Source organism: Macaca mulatta, chromosome 8 (genome assembly GCF_049350105.2).
Source record: "Macaca mulatta isolate MMU2019108-1 chromosome 8, T2T-MMU8v2.0, whole genome shotgun sequence".
NCBI classification, from domain to species: Eukaryota; Metazoa; Chordata; class Mammalia; order Primates; family Cercopithecidae; genus Macaca; species Macaca mulatta.
In genome coordinates this window covers 109,305,415-109,324,882 of record NC_133413.1, presented here as the reverse complement: position 1 = coordinate 109,324,882, position 19,468 = coordinate 109,305,415, and the positions used below count along the sequence as shown (strand labels likewise).

At 42.0% G+C, this 19,468-nt stretch overlaps 1 protein-coding gene across 2 annotated transcripts; it reads right to left on the bottom strand.

The window, feature by feature from the left end:
* Positions 1-10,051: 10,051 nt before the first annotated feature.
* On the bottom strand, positions 10,052-19,236 carry OSR2 (odd-skipped related transciption factor 2). Of its 2 annotated transcripts, none has more exons than XM_015145736.3 (4): positions 17,285-19,236; positions 12,533-13,301; positions 11,389-11,488; positions 10,052-10,542 (listed from the first exon to the last, which is right to left on the bottom strand). In XM_015145736.3, the coding sequence occupies exons 2-4, from the start codon at positions 13,186-13,188 to the stop codon at positions 10,468-10,470; spliced, it is 831 nt and encodes a 276-aa protein (XP_015001222.1). In that variant the 5' UTR covers positions 13,189-13,301; positions 17,285-19,236; the 3' UTR covers positions 10,052-10,467.
* Positions 19,237-19,468: the final 232 nt, after the last annotated feature.

The window sequence follows — 19,468 nt, the reverse complement described above, 5'->3', positions numbered from 1 at the left end:
CACACTTTGTTTTGGCAAGATGAAAAACTTAACTATTACAAAGTATGACTGTTTAAGCTTTCATTCTTTAGGGGCATGTATCTGAAAGGAATAATTTCTTTTTTAATCTCCTATTCCCTAAAAAAATTTGGCTCTGTTATCCCTCCTGTTTAGCCTTAAAATGAGGACCAATTTCCTTTGGGTCAAACCCCAAACTCTTAGTGTCTTGACTTTCTAAATGCTTGACAACTATAGACACTTTAATGAAATCCAAATGGGTGAAATTCAACACTTCATTCTGATGTTCTTTACAGATGTTCTTAATAAGAACACTGAAGAAGTCCTTAGAAACCTAGCTTCACACATCAGCTAAGGGAAGAAATAATTCATTGGAAAATGAAGATAATAAGTAATTCCGGATAATAAGTATCTGTATCCTGTACCAGTCAATATTGTGCACTTACAACATAAACCTGTAATCAACTTTGTAGCGAAGTATGTGACACACAGGGTACAGTCTGCTGATGGACTCCTGGGTAGCAATAGTATTACATCATAGTACCTTCTGACGTTGGATATTTAAATTCGGCTCAGAATAATTTTTCCCCACAAGAGCTTCATTTCTACAAGTGACCATTTCTTTTTCAATAAACTCAGGAAGAAGAAGAAGCTGAAACAATCACCTTCAGCTCTCATAATATTAAAACAATTATTTAAATAGAAATGAAGATAATTACTTTAAAATAAACTTTATGAATGCTAGAGTTTTGTCAGTAGAATGTCATAACACCATCTAGGTAGCTTAGGTTACCATAATCATTTTGTTCTTCTACTCCCTTATTTTCCAACAGTCGATAAAAGCTCACCTGATATCTGTCTTCAAAGCTCTGAATAAAACAGTTACGGCTTGGAAAATGATTTCCCTGAACACTCTTTGAGACCATCTGGAGAGAAGAGTTTGCGTGGACATAAAAGTTTACATTAAACATGTTTACCAATGAATTCACAACTTTGAAGGTGAAAAATAATTCATCTGACAAGGTATTAGTGGTAAGGGCCCTTTTCTTACAATTTTCAAGAGTGTTAGCTTTACAGGAATGTGTGGAAGTGAGGCACATTAACCTAAAAGGGAAGATCAGAAAGAAAGGTACTCCAAATTTTGCATTACATTAAGTCAGAGTTCTGAATTCTGATCCAGAACCTGTCACTCTTGTTTCCTACAGAGCCTTAGGCAATTTACCTCACCCCACTGCTACTCCCCCATTCATCCCTTTCTTCACCCATGAAACAAAGATAATGCTGACCTACCTAATATAAGAAGGTTGTGTTAATTTAATGTCACGTGCAAAATATTCAACAATTTTAAAGCTATTTAGTTAAGTTTTAGTATTTGACAAATTTGTACCTATGCCAAACAGATGGCTACAAAACAAGTGAGACACTATCAATGTGCTTGTGCCTAACACCATCAGTAATTAGAATAACATTAGGTTAGAGGGAGACCAGAGGAAAATAGAAGGATACAGAAAGACAGAGGAAGGCAAAGTTCTAGAATTGGCTTGTACCTTGGGAAAATAACTTGACTTTTTTGCACCTCAATTTGTTCATCCTCAAATGAAATAAAATCCTCTGTGTGGTCCATGTTAATATTCTGTTTATTTTTAAATTTTGTCTCTTTCTGGTAGAATGTAAGCTCCAAGGATGTAGAGACCCTGTGTCTCTGATGCACCAGAGTAATCCTAACATCACCAAAGTAATCCTAACATCACAGAGTAGCTAGTCATTAAAAATCCAATTATTAGACATTTCCTAAAGTCCCTTTCAGCTCTAATATCTGATTCTTTTTTGAAAACAGTTTATTATGAAAATTTCCAAGTATATAGGAGAGTAGAGAGACTAATGTGACAAACACCCCTCTATTTACCACTCGGCTTTTCCAAGTCTTAATTTCTATATTTGCTTCAGATATAATGAAGAAATAAAATATCATAAATACAACTGAAATCTCCCCTCAATGTGTACTGATCTCTAATTTCTATCCTCTTTCTTTCCAGAGGTATCCACTATGCAGACTCTGGTGCTTATTATTTCCAAGAACATCTTATACTTTCACTATAGTTTTATGAACTACATGTCTTCAAACTTTACATGAATGATGGGTACTTATCATTCTGTAACTTATTTTTTTCCCATACAACATTATGTGCTTGAGATTAATCCATGCTGATACATTTACTGCTAAACTGGTCATTTTAACTACTACATGGTGTTCTATTATGTGAATATTGATGATTTATTTATCCATTCTCATGCTAGGGGACATTGTTTTTTTTTTAGTTTTTCTCTATTACAAACAATATTTCAGAGAATATTCCTGCCCATGTATCCTTCTGCAGATGTGTTTCAGTTTCTCTAGTGGAATCACTGATTTAAAGGGATATGTATCTTTAATTTCACTGGTCTAGGCCAAATATCTGATTCACTTGCCCGTATTCTTACTGAGATGGTTGGTCAAGTTATGTATTTATTTTTTCATTTTCTTTTTTTATTTTGCCCTGGGCAGGAAATGAATGTTAATCAAGTTGACGAGAGCATCATCTTTCTATTTCTAACCTTTTCTAGATATAAACAGATAGAAATAGGGCATAATTATTTTAGAAGTCAAGAAGACTAACATAAAGTAAGGAGCTTTCAGATGGATCTTGATCAGAACCACATAAAAATATGACCATGTCCTGTCATCGCATTATGAAATTTAAAACACAGCACTGTCAATATGTGATGTTGCAAAAACACAGTGCCACATTGTAAACATTGCCGAGGTCTGTGAATAAATCCCTCTGAGAGCTTATGACTCTTTATGACCCAGTTCACGAAATAACTTTTAGAGTAGAGAAACACTGACTTTTTAGATCAAGATAATGGGAAATGTTAAATTCTGACTCATAACACCAACTGAACTACTGTTTTAATGCTGTCCTTAAATAGGCAACATGTCTATTAGTTTAATTTGGTGTTCCAAATGCTGGATCTTATGCAATTCCTTTAGCCTTGTATTTAAGATGATCTATTTGGAAAGATAGGTTATGGGAAAAGTTTCTTAGTCTCAGTCCCTGCAATTAAACAGCTTATGTTTCCTTATTCAATAAATATTAAAATATAATAAAGAATATGAAAGTATTTATATTATCTACTTAATGTAGTTTTTTCTCCTATATTAATTTTCTTATTTAGATAAAAGATGTAGGGCATAAACAATGCAGTTTCACTAGGAGGTTTACCTTGGTAAAAAGACAGGAGCTATTACATTCTGTCTTGTCAATGATCCATGGATAATGGGTCAGCAGGGGATTTAAGAACTGTATCTTTCAGTTCTTGCCAGGGAGATACATCAATGTGCACTGATGTGAACTATAATATGACACACCTTGCAGAACCCTCAAATCCCTTCAGGCACTCTAAGCTGCCTTTATGAAGATAGGGGACTAAAGGTTGTCAGTTAAGGATGGTATTTTGTAAATAATTTCAGTAACAGAATGATTTCCCTATTTCTCCATATTAAATTCTAATGCATAAGAATTAATCCTCAGGTTAAAAAGTCCTTAGTTTTGTTTTGATTGTTTCTATTACATTAGCAGCAGATCTGTTTTAACCGGTAGGGTAAAACAGACCAAATACATGCATTGGTTTATGCATACATTATTTTATATATACATTGTTTATTGTTAAGTGGAGGGGGAGGGAAGCAAGTTGAAAAATAGTATTACAGTAGATCCTATTTGTGTGTGATTGTCCAGATTAGTCAGGGTGGGAGCAGGTAATAAGAAACTTACCTTATACATTTATATACTGTTTGAATATTTTAAAATTAGTATGATTGTTTTTATAATCTAAAAAATAAGTAAATTTACTTTTCAATGTAAAAATATTACTTTCAATTAACAATCTTCCATGTGGTCTTTAAAATTTTAAGAAAGTTTTAAGAAATTAAATTAACAGTCTTCTGTAGGGTCTTTAAAATTTTAAGAAGTTTTAAGAAAACAAATGATTTGTGTTTCAAGTAGAAATCACATTTATTTTTATTGAGTTAATAAAAATTTTCATGGGACAGAAGTGATCTGATTTCTTGATATTTTCTAACTTTTGCGAAATCATCAATACTTTTCTGGAAATGCTCTTTTCCCAAAACCATATATCTTACAAGCTGGAGAGGACTTTATAAATTGTGTAGTGCAAATTCTCATTGTACAGATGAGAAACTGAGTCTCAGAGAAGTTAACTGTCTTGTCCATAAACAGTTTCAGAGCTTAAAAAAAATTAAATCCATCTCTGACCTTCATGTTTATGGCTCTTTCTATCAAAAAATGGCCTCCTCCAGTTCTAATTTTAGTGTGATGATAACATAAATAATCTAAAAGCAATTTAGTTTAGCTCTGATTCTAAAACCAGCACACATCCACACCACAATACATAAAGCATTGCTGCAGCAAATGAATGCTCTTTGTAAAAAGCTGAAGTAAGAAGTCATTTGGTGACAATATTTTCATTAGTAAATTGAAAGAAAATTAATTTTACTCTGTGATTTACCCATTTCAACCAATTATTATAGTCTCTTTCCTCTGCTGCTTTTTAAAATTAGGGAGCAGATCAAGAGAACAAAGAAGAATGAATAAATAAAATTTCAAAGCCAAATATGTCTATTAATGAAAAAATTGAAATTTGGGACAGCAACAATAGAAAATAAAAGTACATGGGAAAGACTACGGAAGGGCAGTAAGCATCAAAGCAGAGGAAAATTTGACAACTTCAAGGACAGTGAGTAAATAAGTAAAGAAAAGGGGGTTGAGATTTGTTTTATGTTTATTATGGTAGGCACATAGTAAATGGCTGATGGATAAGATAAAGGTAATGATGGTGTCAAAGGCTAACGCAGAAGTTCTGTCTCTAATACACATAAGAACTACCTGAAGTGTTTGTTTAAAATAGAGTACTTAGTCTTTATCACCAGAAATTCCAATTCACCCACTGGATTAGGGAAGACACAGAAATAAGTACCTTGGGTAATTCTAATGTTCACACATGAGGAACCCTGGGCTAGAATTGTCGAAGCTCTAAAAAGGGTGAAAATATGGAACCAGGATGAAGAAACCTAGAGAAAAGATAGGAAAAGGAGCTCTGAATGGAAATCAATAAAGAGAGATAAACTAGAAAGTAAAGATGTAACTAAATTAGAAGAATGGTTTAGAAGTGGCATATGAGTGTGTGTGAAAGGAGACAAGCAAAGATTGGTCAGAGGTAGTAAATCAAGATGAAAAATTATAAAGATGAGCAAATTAAGGCTTTATTTTAGATTTTAAAAATAAAGATTATTGCCCTTTTCCTTTATAAAAGTAATGTGTGCTCATTGTGGAAGAGTTGAAAAATTTAAAAAGGAGAAGAAAAATGTACCCTTAGTTTGCCACTCATGAAGCTGCTGTTAACATTTTGGTATATTTTCTGCTACTCTTTGTTTCTGCTTAGTTTTTGAAAGGTTTTGCTTGTCTTATATAGTTGAGATAATAGTGTCTATGCCTTTTTATATATTTGAAATAATACTGTCTAATACCAACATCTCCTAACACAAGGTGTTTAATGGAAACTTCATTTTAAACATCTGCCTAATATTAACAATAGCCAGTTCTCTTTTCTTTCCTGCTAACAGAACTCAGGTTTGTTCAGGCGGTCAAGGGCTTCAGGCTTAAAGGCTGACTCCATTTCCACTCACAAAAAGTGATTTTTTATTTAGTTTAAGCCAATCATGGTACAATTCTATTCCCCTTATCAGTGATTGGCTGAGGAAAGAGCAAGTGACATACTTCTGACCAAAAAGATATATGGGCAAATCTATAGGTTAGATTTGTGAAAGAGATTCTTAGTTCCTTAAAAGTGATCCAAGGAAGAGATAATCCCTTTTTCTGCCTAAGGAATGTGTGTCAGGAGGGAGCAGTGGAGCTAGTGCTTGGTGCTGTGGCAGCCATTTTGTGGCCATAAAGGAAGTCCAGTATACACATTAAAGATGGAAGAACAAAGAAATAGGAAGAATTGATCCTAGTTGATCATGACACTCCAATTAATTACACATCCCTGGACCCTACTTTGAGACTTCTTGTTATGTGAGAAAACATATCTCCTATTACTTAAGCCCTTTTTAGGTGAGTTTTCTGTTCTGTGCAGTAGAAAACATCCTAATGGAGATAGCATGATAATTTACTTAACAATTTTCCTCTTGTGGGCTATAAGGTTACTTACAGTTTTTCACTATCAGTTTTTGCCTGGGATAGTTTCAAGAAAAAAAAGTTACATAGCATAGATAATAAGGTAGCTTGTGTTCGGGGAAAAAAAACAAGCAATAAAAAAAGAGAAACCGGAATGAACTTGAAATATCTCAGGTCATCAAAGCTGAATCATTCTGAATCTCCACGCCCTTTATTGCTCATTGCTGTCAGCAGAGGTGGTTATCATGACAAGTTACATTATAGAAGAAAAAATTGAGAAATATAGTCTCCATATAACACACTAATAAAGGCAAACACAAATAAACCCCTAAAATACAAAAGTCATTCCTGTTTGCAATGTGTTATATGGTTTCATCAATTGTTTAAATCTTTCCTTATTATAATAATATTAAAATTACTTTGGTAATAAGAAAGGCAACCCATTATGCTAATATTTTTCTTGTATTAAAATTTGCTGTTGATTCTACACAGTGTTTAGTGCAAATGCATCTATTTTGTCATGTTGACAATCTTCAAGAACTCAAAGTTGGGGTAAAAGTATCTGACTGAACATTATTTAAGTGAAGAGGACCAAATGCATGTGCTAACATCACAGATGAACAGACAAAATTCCCAGTAACCACCTCTGATTTTATCACTAGTGGTAGTTGAGCCTATTTATAATTTGAGATTTTAGATTTGTTGACTTTTTAAATATTTTGTTATTCTATAGTCAGATTTTAAAAATGCTTCCTCATGTAAAAAAAGGGTGTGCCTGTGCAATATAGCAATTGTAATTTCCACAATTATAAAGCACTAGTACCACAATGACCTACATTTCAAGGTTAGTATCAGTAAGAACACCTAACACACATTCATAATTTTATATTAACAATTGATTACAATGTAATTCATTTTTAGAAATTATTTTAAAAACCTTACTGCATAGACTGCAAAATGAGATTACAGTCACAGCTAGAGAGTAAATACCTAACTTGTGCATGAAGTTCTTCAGCGCTGTGGTTATGACTCGTGATATTTCCACCTCCTGGCTGGTCTCTTGCCAGGAGCATTGATTCACGAGTTGACTGTGGTAGAGGGTGTAAGGAAAACACAGGCTAATCTAAAACTCAAATAATGACTCTTCTCTGAACCAAAAAAACTAGCAGATCAATTTCCTAAGATACAAGATATTTTCCCTATGATGTCTCATAAATTTGTTCATTTCCTGTATACTTGGACAGTCTAAAGAAGAAGAAAACAAAACCCAGAATTTGGAGAGGATCTCACTGTTTAAAAGTTCACCTGGCTGGGCGTGGTGGCTCACCCCTGGAATCTCAGCACTTTGGGAGGCCAAGGCAGGCGGATCACTTGAGATTAGGCATTCGAGTCCAGCCTGGCCAACATGGTAAAACCCTGTCTCTACGAAAAATACAAAAATTAGCCAGGCATGGTGGTGGGTGCCTGTAATCCCAGCTACTTGGGAGGCTGAGGCAAGAGAATAATTTAGAACCCAGTAGGTGGAGGTTGCAGTGAGCCAAGATTGTGCCACTGCACTCCAGCCTGGGCAATGAGTGAGACTTTGTCTTAAAAATAAAAATTAAAATTAAAATTAAAAGTTCACCTAAGATCATGAAGCGTATGTAGAAAAAGTCTACCCTGACAGAAGCTAGATCCTTTCTGAGCCTAGACGAATGCTGGATTTAAGTGTCTAGATTGAGGATGTTAAATTAGCCCTATCGTAGGTTTTTAAATTACCTAAGTAGCCAAGATTCCAAAAATGTGTCACTGGATATAGAAAGGCAGAAACTGATCAAGAAAATCAGTGGAATTTAGCACAGGGCTTGGCACATGAAAAGCATAAAATAAGCATTTATTAAATTAATGAGTAAATAAATTAATTATGAATAAATTAACCTTAACTTTTAAAGTAGTTTGTGTATCAGATGGGGAACTGCTTTCTCCACTTTCTCCTCTCTTCTTCCTCTTTCCCTTCTGATTCTCATTTCTTCAAATAAAATAAATGGAGAGGAACAGTTTTCTGGTTATACCTATCTATATATTCCTGTAATAGGGACTTCAAGGATATGCCTGTAGCTTGATAGCGAACAAGGGTCATTCTTTGATAATTGGACTGAACCCTGTGCAATGGAACTGTGACACTTGTAGTCAGTAGGGGTGGGTGGGGCTGTGAGATTGACTATGTAGAAAAAGCCTGCAGGATTAGGGGGGCTTTAGGGACAGTCAATGTTAACTCTGCCCTAAAGTATTCAAATCTTCTGTACCAACGTGGGCAGGATCTTGAGAGAGGAGAGGGCAGGGAGGTCACTGAGTTAATTCTGTACAAACAAAAGAAAGCAAACAGCTGTTTCATTCCTCTAAATAACACAGGCACATGCACTCCATACTCCATCCCTGCCCCTACTCCTCAGGAAGACTTTGGGCTCATCCCATGTTGGGAATGCATTTGTGTGAGCATTAGGCACACAGGCTGGTGACTGGACACTTTGTTGGAGAGAATTAATTTCTAGTGAGAGATAAACATGACTTCTAGCCTGCTCCCCTGAAAACAGAGGAAGGAATTAGTCAGGAACACTTTTTGAAACCTCTTAGTAGGTTGTATTGAACAAGGTACTGTTGAGAAATTTTGAGTCTAGTCTTCAAGTCTCTATCTACTTTTCTGGAAGATTCTAAGGTAAAAACACAGGGCATGTTGCTTGGAATCACCCTGAAAGTGAAACATGCCATCCCCACACAAATATACAAATTTTTTAAACATCTGATAATGCCTTGTTTAACCTGTTGTTCCATATTAAACAGTTTGTGAGAGCCTACTGGGCCACAGGTTCCTCTGTCATTCCCCCTTTAAGTTAAATCACTTTCCTTCCAGTCTCTGCATAGTACTACTCTTTATCTCCTTCCAAAGCCCTCCACCCAAATCCTACACTATACTTCAGGGTTGTCACTATACTAGAGTCATGTTCCCCGGGAACCATTTAGGAAAGGTTGAAATGCCTCAGAAGGTGACTACATGTTTGTCATGAGCTCTGTACATGGAATAACCTGCACTTCTGGCATTTTCCCAGGGACAAAGACCAACCAGTGGTGGAAACCTCACTGGTAGCCTAACTCAGTTTGCTTTGCAGAAAAATCCTAACCTTCTAGAAGAAAGGATCCCCACCCTTGGAAAGAAATATTTTGTGAACATAGCTAACTGGTTTCTCCTTTCTCCTCTTCTCTCCCGTCTTCTTGAAGATTGTATCTTCCTGTACTCTTCTGTAGGATTTTAGACTTCCCTCCTGAAGGCAGGATAAAGTTTCTGTCTATAGTGATAAATCATAGTGTTCAAAGTCTAATGGTAAGAGAAGTTGCCCATCATAAATTGTGACAATAGGCCAAGGACTTTTCAAAAATGAAGTGGTAAGAAGCTCCCACCTCTTCTATGCTTCCTGCTTCTTCCCATCCTGTGCTTTCAAGTGGGACAACCATGGAAGTTGCATGTTATATTAAGATATTACATTTATCTGAGGGAATAATACACAACTAATTGAAATAAACAAAAGGGGATAAAACCTCAGGGGCATCAATGTTTTAATATCTTTGCAAAACAAAGAAACAGCCCAATTGTCTAATTCCAAAATGCCACCGTATAAAAAGGGAAAGGCTGAAGTTGCAGATTGAGAATTCTGAGAAACCCTATTTTTTTAAACTTAGGGATAAAGAATGCCCTTCAGTATTGAATTGTATAGAGAAGGCTCACTCTTCCAGAATCTAGAGGAAAAACAGAATTTAAATAGCAAGACACCTTTGCAGGAGTGTTGAAACAAACAAGAAAAAGTTTTATTTTGAAAATACAGTCTTTAAAGATAAAATTTGGCTTCCATTTTCCATATCTAGGCGCATCCAACAAGATCCAAAAACAAAACAACAAAACAAAGACCCACAACATTATGTACAGAGCTCTAAAATGAGCTGTGAATATCTACAAAAAACTAGCATATACTCTTTGTGAAGGGATGTAGTGTGTGGCTTTCTACAGTTCTCAGTCCCCCAGAAGAAGAGTTAACTCCCTGGAGCTGCAGGTGCGGTTGCAGCAAGGGAAGAGCTGGGGTCAGTGAATGGCTAGGGGTGCGACCCCCCGGGAAGGAGACGTGGAGAGGTGTCGGGGGAGGGGAGCAGCGGCGGCACGGGACAGATCCTGGGCTTCTCTAGAAGTCCTGCCGCGGGGTGTGAGTCAGGCTGTGCCGCCGCAGATCACAGTTTCGCCTGAACACTTTGCCGCACTGCTCGCAGCTGTAGGGCTTGATGTCTGTATGGGTGAGAAGGTGAGTTTTCAGATTACTTCTCTGATTAAAGGTTCTTCCACATGTGGGACATTTGTGTGGAGATTCCTGTTCAGATGTGAAGCAAGCAAAGGATTAATCCTTCACACCACCACTGCACCCTTTTCAATAGTTTCTGTCTTATCGGTATCACAAGCGTTAACATAACACTCGCATGACAACAAAAGAGGGGACTTGCAGGAACAAATCTGTGCTCCTAATCCTCCAATCATGAAAACACACGTGCAGGCATACACAGAGGCCCGATTACACTGATAACTTCGGAGGTAGACCCGCGGCCACCTCGGTGGGCTTTGTGATTTCCAGCTCTTCACATTTCATCACCATGTCATAGGCAGGAAAAGGAGGAAGGAAAAACTCTAATCCTCTCTTAAGAAACAACATTCTCCTGGGTAATAAGGCTCCTCTTTGCTGGAAAACTAAACTATTCCTCAATGTCCTGAAAGGTACAAATTATGAGGCCCCTGGGAAAGAGAACGTATGGGATTTCACTATGCCTCCATTATCAAAATTACCTTTATTTCCTCCTAAACACGAAAGCTTTAAATGCAGGGCAGATTGGATGAAAAAAATTCTAAAATTATGGTTTATGATAATCAAAGTGGCCTGTTTTTTAAGAAAAATATAAAAATGCTTTATGTTAAATAAGATTAATTTTATATATTAAAAAAAAATCAAGAGTGTTGCTTTTCCCCACCTAGAGAACTAATCTAAACAGAGCCTTTTACGAGAGTCTGCCATTGAACACCTTTTGCAAAGCAGTAATGATAAAATGAACCAGCCACTGTTTTTAAACAAGAAAACAAACTTACCTGCATGTGTAAAGTTTTGTGAACTGCTAGAGTTCTAGACTGACAAAATCCTTTCCCACACTCCTGACATTTGAAGGGTTTTTCTTTGGAATGGATATACCTGAAAATTAATATAAGGTTTCATTGAAATAACTTTGCCCCATGATGAAGAGTTACTTTTAGCAATTACTTAAAAGGAAGTCACGGAAGAACAAAAGAAACAAGATTTCCATTTATGTTTTTAGATTTTTTTTTTCCTGTGTAATTCTGTTTATGGTTAATCTCAACAAACAGCTTCTCTTCAAAATGTTCACTGGCCTGCGGGTTTTATCTACACTTGATCGCCCTCTCTGGTGTTTTCTGGAGCTCAAAACCCCGCTGAACGGGCCTTTCTTGGCCTCCATGGTTTTCTCTGGGATTTAAATTGGCCAAATCAGGATGTAAGGCAAAGCCGAGTTTAGAGGTGCTAATTTTAGTGAATCCCTTAACGGCCTCGGAGGATGGGTACAGAAGTCTCATCTCTGGGGAACAGCAGGTAGAGTCCAGAAAAGATACCCCTAAAAAGGTCTCCCCAACTCCTGAGAAGTTTTTACCCAAGGATAACACTTACATTATTGTATGTCTTCAATTGCCTTGTATTAATGCAGAGTTTAAGGTCGTGGAAGGCAGGTGGGAGTTGTTTGTAAATTCGGTGACCGCAAGACCCCCCCCCCCCCCACACACACACAAATACAGCTTAAAAGAAAGGTCCCCATGGCAGGCTCTGGGGTGCACCTAGGTGGGGGGCGAGGGGCGAAATCCAACAGAAGTAGCCCGATTGCAGGCAGGACCGGCACCCCAGGGTCCCTCGGTTCTTCCTGCACCACTCCTCACCGCACCGGGAAGAGACAGGATAACCATCCCAGGACTAAGGCCAATGAATTGTTCCTGTCCAAGGCTGAGGAAAGGCCCTCCCTCATCCCAAACAAGAACATAGCAGGAGCCGCTGGGGGGGGGGAAGAAAGAGTAGATGTTGGGAGTTAGCTGAACCGGGCTGGGGAGCGTGATTGAGGGTGTATTTTAGATCACAGGGGATTATAAAGACACTTGGGATGTCTATCAGGACTCAGTGTGTCCAGAACAAATTCGCTTTCCCTCTCCCGGCCATCCTCCTTGCCCGCCTCACCTGTGATCCCGTAGGTGATCTTGCCTCCGGAAGGCCTTGTGGCAGATGTCACACGTGTACGGCCTCTCGTCCGTGTGGGTCCTCTCATGGATGAGCAAATTGTAGGATTTGGTAAAGTGTCTGCCGCAAAACTTGCAGATAAACTCTTTTTTCGTTTTGGATGGCAACCTTCCTCGAGAGGGCTTTCTGTCCGGAGTCAATTTACTGAGGCCCGAGATGGGGCTACCCAGCCCCGGACTCAGCTTGGTTAGGTCTCCCATCTTAGGTGGATCTTCTTGCGTGGCAGCCACCGCCAAATTGGCAAAGTCAAAACGGGGCCGGTCTTTGTGCAGGGCTGGGAGGACATGGGCAATGGCCCCCTGCTTGGGGTGGAATAGGTGGGTGGTAAAAGGCAGGGCCGGGAAGGGGAAGCGCGCGTCCACGAGGCCCTGCGCTGCCGCCATCTCCGTGATGGTGGAGCGGGTGATCTCGTGCACATTGGGATACCCCAGCGTCCAGTGGTTCATGTGCATGGTCTGTACCGCGCTGAGACCGTACAGGCCCTGCAGGTGGTCCACTGTGGCCGGGAAAGTATTCACGGCCTGCAGGAAGGAGTAATTGGTGAGCTGCAGCGACGGGTGGAGCGGGATGGGCGCTGGCAGGGCCTTGCTCCCCATTTTCCGGGATGCTGGGGGGCTGAGGGGACCACCCCTTTCTTCCAGGAATCAGAGGCAGGAGTGCGTGGGGCTCCGACAAAAACTCAGTGAGACAACAGCACGTAGAGAAAGCCCTAAAAATGGCAGGGAAGAGAGGGAGAGACCATGACTATAATCCAAGGTTGCTCCTTCTGCCTTCTGGCACCCACACAGGTTACCACACTCACCCAAGTCTCCCTCCCCACCGGACTCCAAGACCCCCGAAAGAAGCCGTGAGGGGACCTCGTGGCACCTGCTCAAGTCCGCATGCAGATCAGCCCTGGGCCAGAGCAAGAAATGTTCCACTGGAAAGCGGGCGCCCAAAGGAAGGAAGGTCGGATTCAGACTCTGGACAGATACAGATCGGTCCCGGGAAAACGAAAGGCGGACAGCGGGGCAGCACCCAGCCCAACCCAGCCCACCTTCCCCAAGCCCGTCAGGTGAAGCTCAGTCAACCACAACGCCAATGCCGGCAGGCCGGGGCGAGCCTCTGTCGCCGCTGCGCCTCGGAGCTCCCGGGAACGGTGGGTTAACGTATGGGTGGTGGGATCCCACGCGCTGCGCTGCTGCCGCGCCCTGCGGCCGCCTTTCCCGCGCTTACCCGGACCGCAAGCCGGCGTGCAAGAGCAAAGCCGGTGCGCTTCATCCTTCTGGGCCAGAGGGCCCTGGGAAGGGCTCGCCTCGCCCCGCACTGACCTCGGAGGTTTTCTTTTTCCTTCTCTGCCCTCAGTCCCATTTATCAGCGGTGACGGGCCGCAGGAAAGAAAAGTGACACCTCAGGGGCTGGATTCGGCCTAGAATCGCCCCCTCCTCCTCCAGGGGCTCTCCTCCCAACCCTCCACTAAGATCCCTTCCAGATGGTTCAGGCTCCCAGGGGGTGGGCTGGGGGCAGAGAACATCCCTGAGGCTGGAGGAACCCCTTTTCCCAGACTGAGTGCCAAGCTCTCGGGAGGCCTGAGCTGCTTCCCAGTCTGGCACCGAGAAGCGACCCCTGCATCCCTCCACCAGGTAGGCCCCAGGAGACCAGAGAGGAGAGAGAAGACAGGGGAGAGGAGAGAGGAGAGCGCTCCGGGGAGGGAGAGGAAAGGAGCTGCAGCGGAGCCGCAGTAGGCCAAGCACAGGGTGGCCCTGCTGGCCTGCAGGAACCTTGTCCGTTGGCCTAGAGGTGAGTGTGGCTGTGCTCCCGCCACCAGGACGCCCGGCCTGGGCCTAAGCAGGGCACTTCCCCTCTCCTCGTGCTCCCAATGGCAACACAGGTCTGATTTCAGATCCAGGTTCCCGGGAGCACCTCACCTACATTCACGGCGGGCCCACATTCTCCCACGGCCAGCCCCTTTTTAGAAAGGAGTTCTGCCAGCTCGGGGGACCAGGGCCTTCCCTCTGCCAGCCCCCCAGGTGTAGGAGTCAGAGCTAAGCACCAGTCTGTGCCACCAACCGCCAAGCCTGGCATTTGAACCCAGTGGGAAGGCAGGAGAGATTCCAGCCTTCCCTTCCCACCCAACCCCTTCCTGCACCTAAGTTGTCCTCTCCAGCGTGTTGTGAAGTACTGCCTGTGGTTCCATCTGTGAGCAGACTTAGGGGGCTACGCTAATGACAGTGCGTTCTGGCAAGGCAGGATCTGGCTGCCTCTGCGGGGCCCACACCTTCTTCTGTTTGGAAGGGCTCCGGGACAGAGATTTATTAACGAATCCCTTCTGCTTGGTGGTATGCGGTCTGGGAGTTCAGGCTAGGAGTTAATGAGAGATGTGTAACAGTCAGAGGGTCTCAGTCAGACCATTCAACCGCAACTGCAAACCCCCATTAGTAATCAACTTTCCCACCACAAATCACGATTATTTTTGCTCAGCGGCAACTCTCTTAGGGAGGCAGGAAAAAAGGATTCTACTAACATTCCTGGTAATCTATCTGATTATTTCCCTTTCAATTAAAAATAATAAATTACACCCTTATTTCCCTTTGTATAATGAGGATTTTCCAGAGATTCAAAATATTATTTTTCCCTTCGTGTTGAAAAGCAACCTCTTTCCCGTAGAGAGGAAACCGAAATTATTATTTGGGTGTATTCCCAGACTAGATTTCTTAGAAATAAATACAGGAGGCAAAGCACAACTCCCACCACAGGGTGTATGTGTTGAGGGAGGGAGCGGGTGTTGGGGGGGAGTGGTGTCAGCTAAAGTACTGTTGTGACCTGTGATTTCTACTCCAAAGGCGCAGCAAACTCCGCCATAAAGGTTACACTGCCACAAAGTTGAGTGCCATCTTCTTTCCCTTTTCTCTGAATGGTTTATAACACAGAAATTAACGACTAGTATATTTCAGGTTCATGTTAGCAAAAAAAAAAAAAAAGTGCTATTTCATAGTACCTGTTTGTTTTAATTTGCAGAGCATATAGTTTCTTCATAGGGGAAGAGCAAACCACTGGTCCTTTTGAAACCCTTTTAGAAACAGAACTACCTTAAATATCCACCAATGGCTCTTGCCACAAATAATTAGGAAGGTTAAATTTCCACACTCCCATTGAGTTGCTGGAAATGTATGTCAAAAGAAGTATTTTAAGTGAAGGCAGAGATCCTAAAGTACTTTCGTTTTGTCTAGAGCTGAGCCTTGTAGTTCCCACACTCCCTTTCAGGAAATAACAGCGATCTTCTTCTGCTGTCATTTCTCCACCATCCTGTTTCAGACCACCGGTTACTTTTAATTTTGCAAGGAAATAAACTTAAACCAATGAAAAGGCATAAATATGTTGGTGGAACTGAGGCTATTTTTCTTTCATCAGTCTTCTTCACAGGAATTTCCAGGCATGTGGAGAAATTTTGTAAAATTTAGTTGACTGGCTGTCAACAAGGGAGATGTGTACACACTTAGTTCAGTGAAGCTTTCAAAACATTGGAGAAAAAAGTTAAGAAGTAACTTGATAGGGAGTTTTGCTCTTTGGTAATGGTATTATTACACTGAATTATCTAAAAATAATATACAGTCAGGGTTCATCTGCTAAAACCTGTGCATTGGTATCTGAGAGAAATGACTGATGGTTAGATAGATAGGCTCACTGAAATTCAGCCCAAACCGCAGTGGAATTTTATATAAATTAGAGAGCTATAGACTAAGTAGATCAAAGATCATTAAAAAGAAAAAAATTGTTTAAGGACAGATTGTGAGGGCCAGACTGTATCAGGTGAATAAAGAAACGGCTGCGAATTTCCTGTCCTTTCAGAGCGCCTCTGCCTTCCCAAGGAGTTAATTAAATTAAGATGCCTTCCGCATAATCTGGGTTCTGTTTCTCTCTGCTCCCCTTGCTCCCCCTGCGTGAGTAATTTTCTTGTTCTGCTCAGGACTGCAGTTTGTTTAGCAGAGAAAGTGGCTGTCTGCGCCCTTTCGCTTTGGGAAACGCCAGCCCCCTTTTGTTCTCTGCTAACAGGTAGGAAGACAGATCGGGGCTCCCTCCACAAACACCTTTTCCTCGCTCCTTCTTTGTACAACTGCAACTCCTTTCTCACTTGCCATTTCTCGGGAATCCGAGCGTTTAAGCCCCCGGGGAGTTTGCTTTTGGCCCCCCCTCAGTCAGGACTGGAAGGTGGGAGGAAAATTTAAAAGCCAGCACAAGGTTGACAAATTACCGAGAACTGAACTATTTCCCTCTTGAAATGCGCCTTCAGCGTCGCTGGCTGGGCAGGCACCGGGTGTCCGGGCCCGTCCACGCTGCGCTGCCGCGGCTGCCCCGGGACAAGTCGACCAGGGCTTGCTAGGACAGGGGCAGAAACACCATGGGGTTGTGGGGTTTGATCTCAGTGTACGTCGATCGGCTTTTATAAGAAGTCTTGCCGACCGCTTAGATTAAATATCCCAAAACAAAACTAAGAAACCATACGTAGAAGTGTGTGTGGCTGGGTGTTAGCTGGGAGTTGCATGCCAGGGACCCAAGGAAGTGAGAAATACAGTGCCCTGGGATTGCATCCCCATGATCTATTTTCACATCTAAACTTGGGGCACACCAGACCGAGAATCTGAACGCCTCTTGCACCCCCAAACCCTTCCTTCCAAAGGGCGGCTACAGCCCCTTCCCAGGGCGGACACTCACCTCCTGCAGAAAGGTCTGCCTGCTCAGCAGCGCTCAAACCTGGTCCAGGCAGCGAGGCGCACAGTTTGGAAAGGTCATTGAGTCCACGCCTGGCAAACTTTTTTTTCCGCGCGGAGTCGCAGGAGTCGCGGACATGATCTGGAGGACGCGAGCAGCGAAAGCAAGAGCAGATCCACGTCTTCTTCAGAGTCTGTGGACGCGGACTGTGTAAAGACCCGGGGTGCTTGGGGCAGGCGTTCAGCGCTCGCCCAGAACCTCGCTGTTCCGCGAACCTCTCGCTGCCGACTCCAGCTGAGGTCGGAGCCCACAGCCTTGCAGGGCCATCACCCTCCAGCAGCAAGCACGCCGAGCTCCGTCCCCGCCCGCGTCCCTCCCCAGGCCGCCCCAGGCCGGGAGTCTTGGGCTTTAGTAGCGGCCCCGCCTCCCCTTCGGGCGGGCGTCCCGCCGCCGAGCGGGGCCCTCAGCGCCCTGGCTCCGCCTTCGCGCCCGGCGTCTGCTAATGGTCCACTCTGTTTACTTGTGTTTGGATAGCAACTGAGCCTTAAAGGCACAGGTTTGCTCGAGGTTTCCCTCGAGCAGCCGTAAGTGACTCAGTTCAAAACTCACATACAAACACAATGCCCACCCCCTTTCTTCTCGTTGCCACTTTTCCTTATACTATTAGAAACTCAACAACTGCTTCTCTGCCTCTCAAAGACCCTGCAGAGAATCCCAAAGGGCATTTAGTAATTTTATTTGGTGCGCTCGCCGGCTTCATTTGCACATCTTAACACGTTCAATACAACTACCTTCACCGTAGAGTAAAATAAATCAGTTCTAGACTGTATTCTCCAGCATAAATCACTCTTTCCCCAATTTTGAACAGCTTTGTACATACTTTTGGTCAATTATGACTACATGTGTAGTCTGCTTTCGCCTGCTGTTTTCTAAACGAAGTTTGTTTACAGAGGTGGCAACTGACTAATTTAGTAATTATTGCGAAGACGCGTGGAATGCCCCAGGAGAAATTTCTTCCAATATTTAAGCTTTAATCGGCAAATGTTCATTTCTTACGCAGTAAACCAACTTGGTTAAAAGAGTGGGCATCTGCAACCCATTGGCAAACAATAAAGAATCCATCTGGAATGGGTGAAGAACATTTTTAAAATTTAGGAAAATGCGATTCTAGTTTTTCAAAACATTTACATCGTCATTCCCAGGAAAAATTGAGTCCATTGTTCAGTCGCCAGGAAAGTTAATCGAATTCAAAGTGCAGTGATACATTTTTCAGGTTCTTCTAAAGGTTTGGTCTTGTGTGAGTGTAACTGCAAAAAGCACTTCAACCACTCTGGAATAGGGGTGACAGAGTGACAGGAAGGGAATGATACACACCCATTTTAAGCAGCTTCTTTTCAGATGTGATTTGCGTGATCAACACTAAGCAAAAACGCCCTTCGTCCCATACGAGTTGCCAGAGGGGATTTGCGTTAGCCCAGGCAAGCCCGCACTTAGAGGAGGTAGATCTTCAACCAAGAGGCTGTACAATTCAAAAGTCTTCCGTCGAAAGATGGTTTTGGATGGGACTCCCCAAAGGACAATTTAAAAAACTCAATCGTGTGGGGAAGTAGACAAATATAAGCAGAGGCTAAAAACTGTCAAAAGGTTAAGCAGTAATTGGGGAGTCAGGCAGAAGCTCCCAGGTATTATTTTATTAAGATAAAATTCTTTCTATTTTATTTATGCCGAGGTGGAGAGAATTTTTCGTTCCTTTGGTAAAACATAACAGGGGTCGCAGATCTTTTTTTCTATCTTTCCAATTTTAAGTTCGCAAAGATTAAAAAGTGAGCTTAAAACGGAGATCCGAGTGTTTAATATCCTGCAGTACTTAACTGCTTCAAAGTAGATTTGACACACAGAATAGAAGCAGCAGAATGCCTAAGCATTCAGATTTTTTTTTTCACATTTTCCCTAGTGGGTCCCATAGGGGTGCTTTCATTTTAGAGCTCAGTCCTGAGCCTCAGCTGCGGGGCGCCTGTGGTCCTCTCTCTCCAACTGCCTCATTCCTCCCGCATCTTTTCTCAATTTGGGAGATTTGGAGGGAGCTTTCTCTTCTTTCAGACTCCCCAAGTCTCCCACTCACGGGGTGGTGACCTGAAGAGCGTTCCTAAGCTTCACACTTCCTTTTCATCAAAGGGGAGGCAACTC

Bases quoted from the DNA above. Each gene is read 5' to 3' on its own strand.
- OSR2 (XM_015145736.3), bottom strand. From the start codon at position 13,188: ATGGGGAGCAAGGCCCTGCCAGCGCCCATCCCGCTCCACCCGTCGCTG. The intron at 11,489-12,532 runs GTGAGGCGGGCA...ATTAATTTTCAG, and splicing joins GATCACCTACGGGATCACAG to GTATATCCATTCCAAAGAAA. The intron at 10,543-11,388 runs GTAAGTTTGTTT...TCACCCATACAG, and splicing joins ACAAAACTTTACACATGCAG to ACATCAAGCCCTACAGCTGC.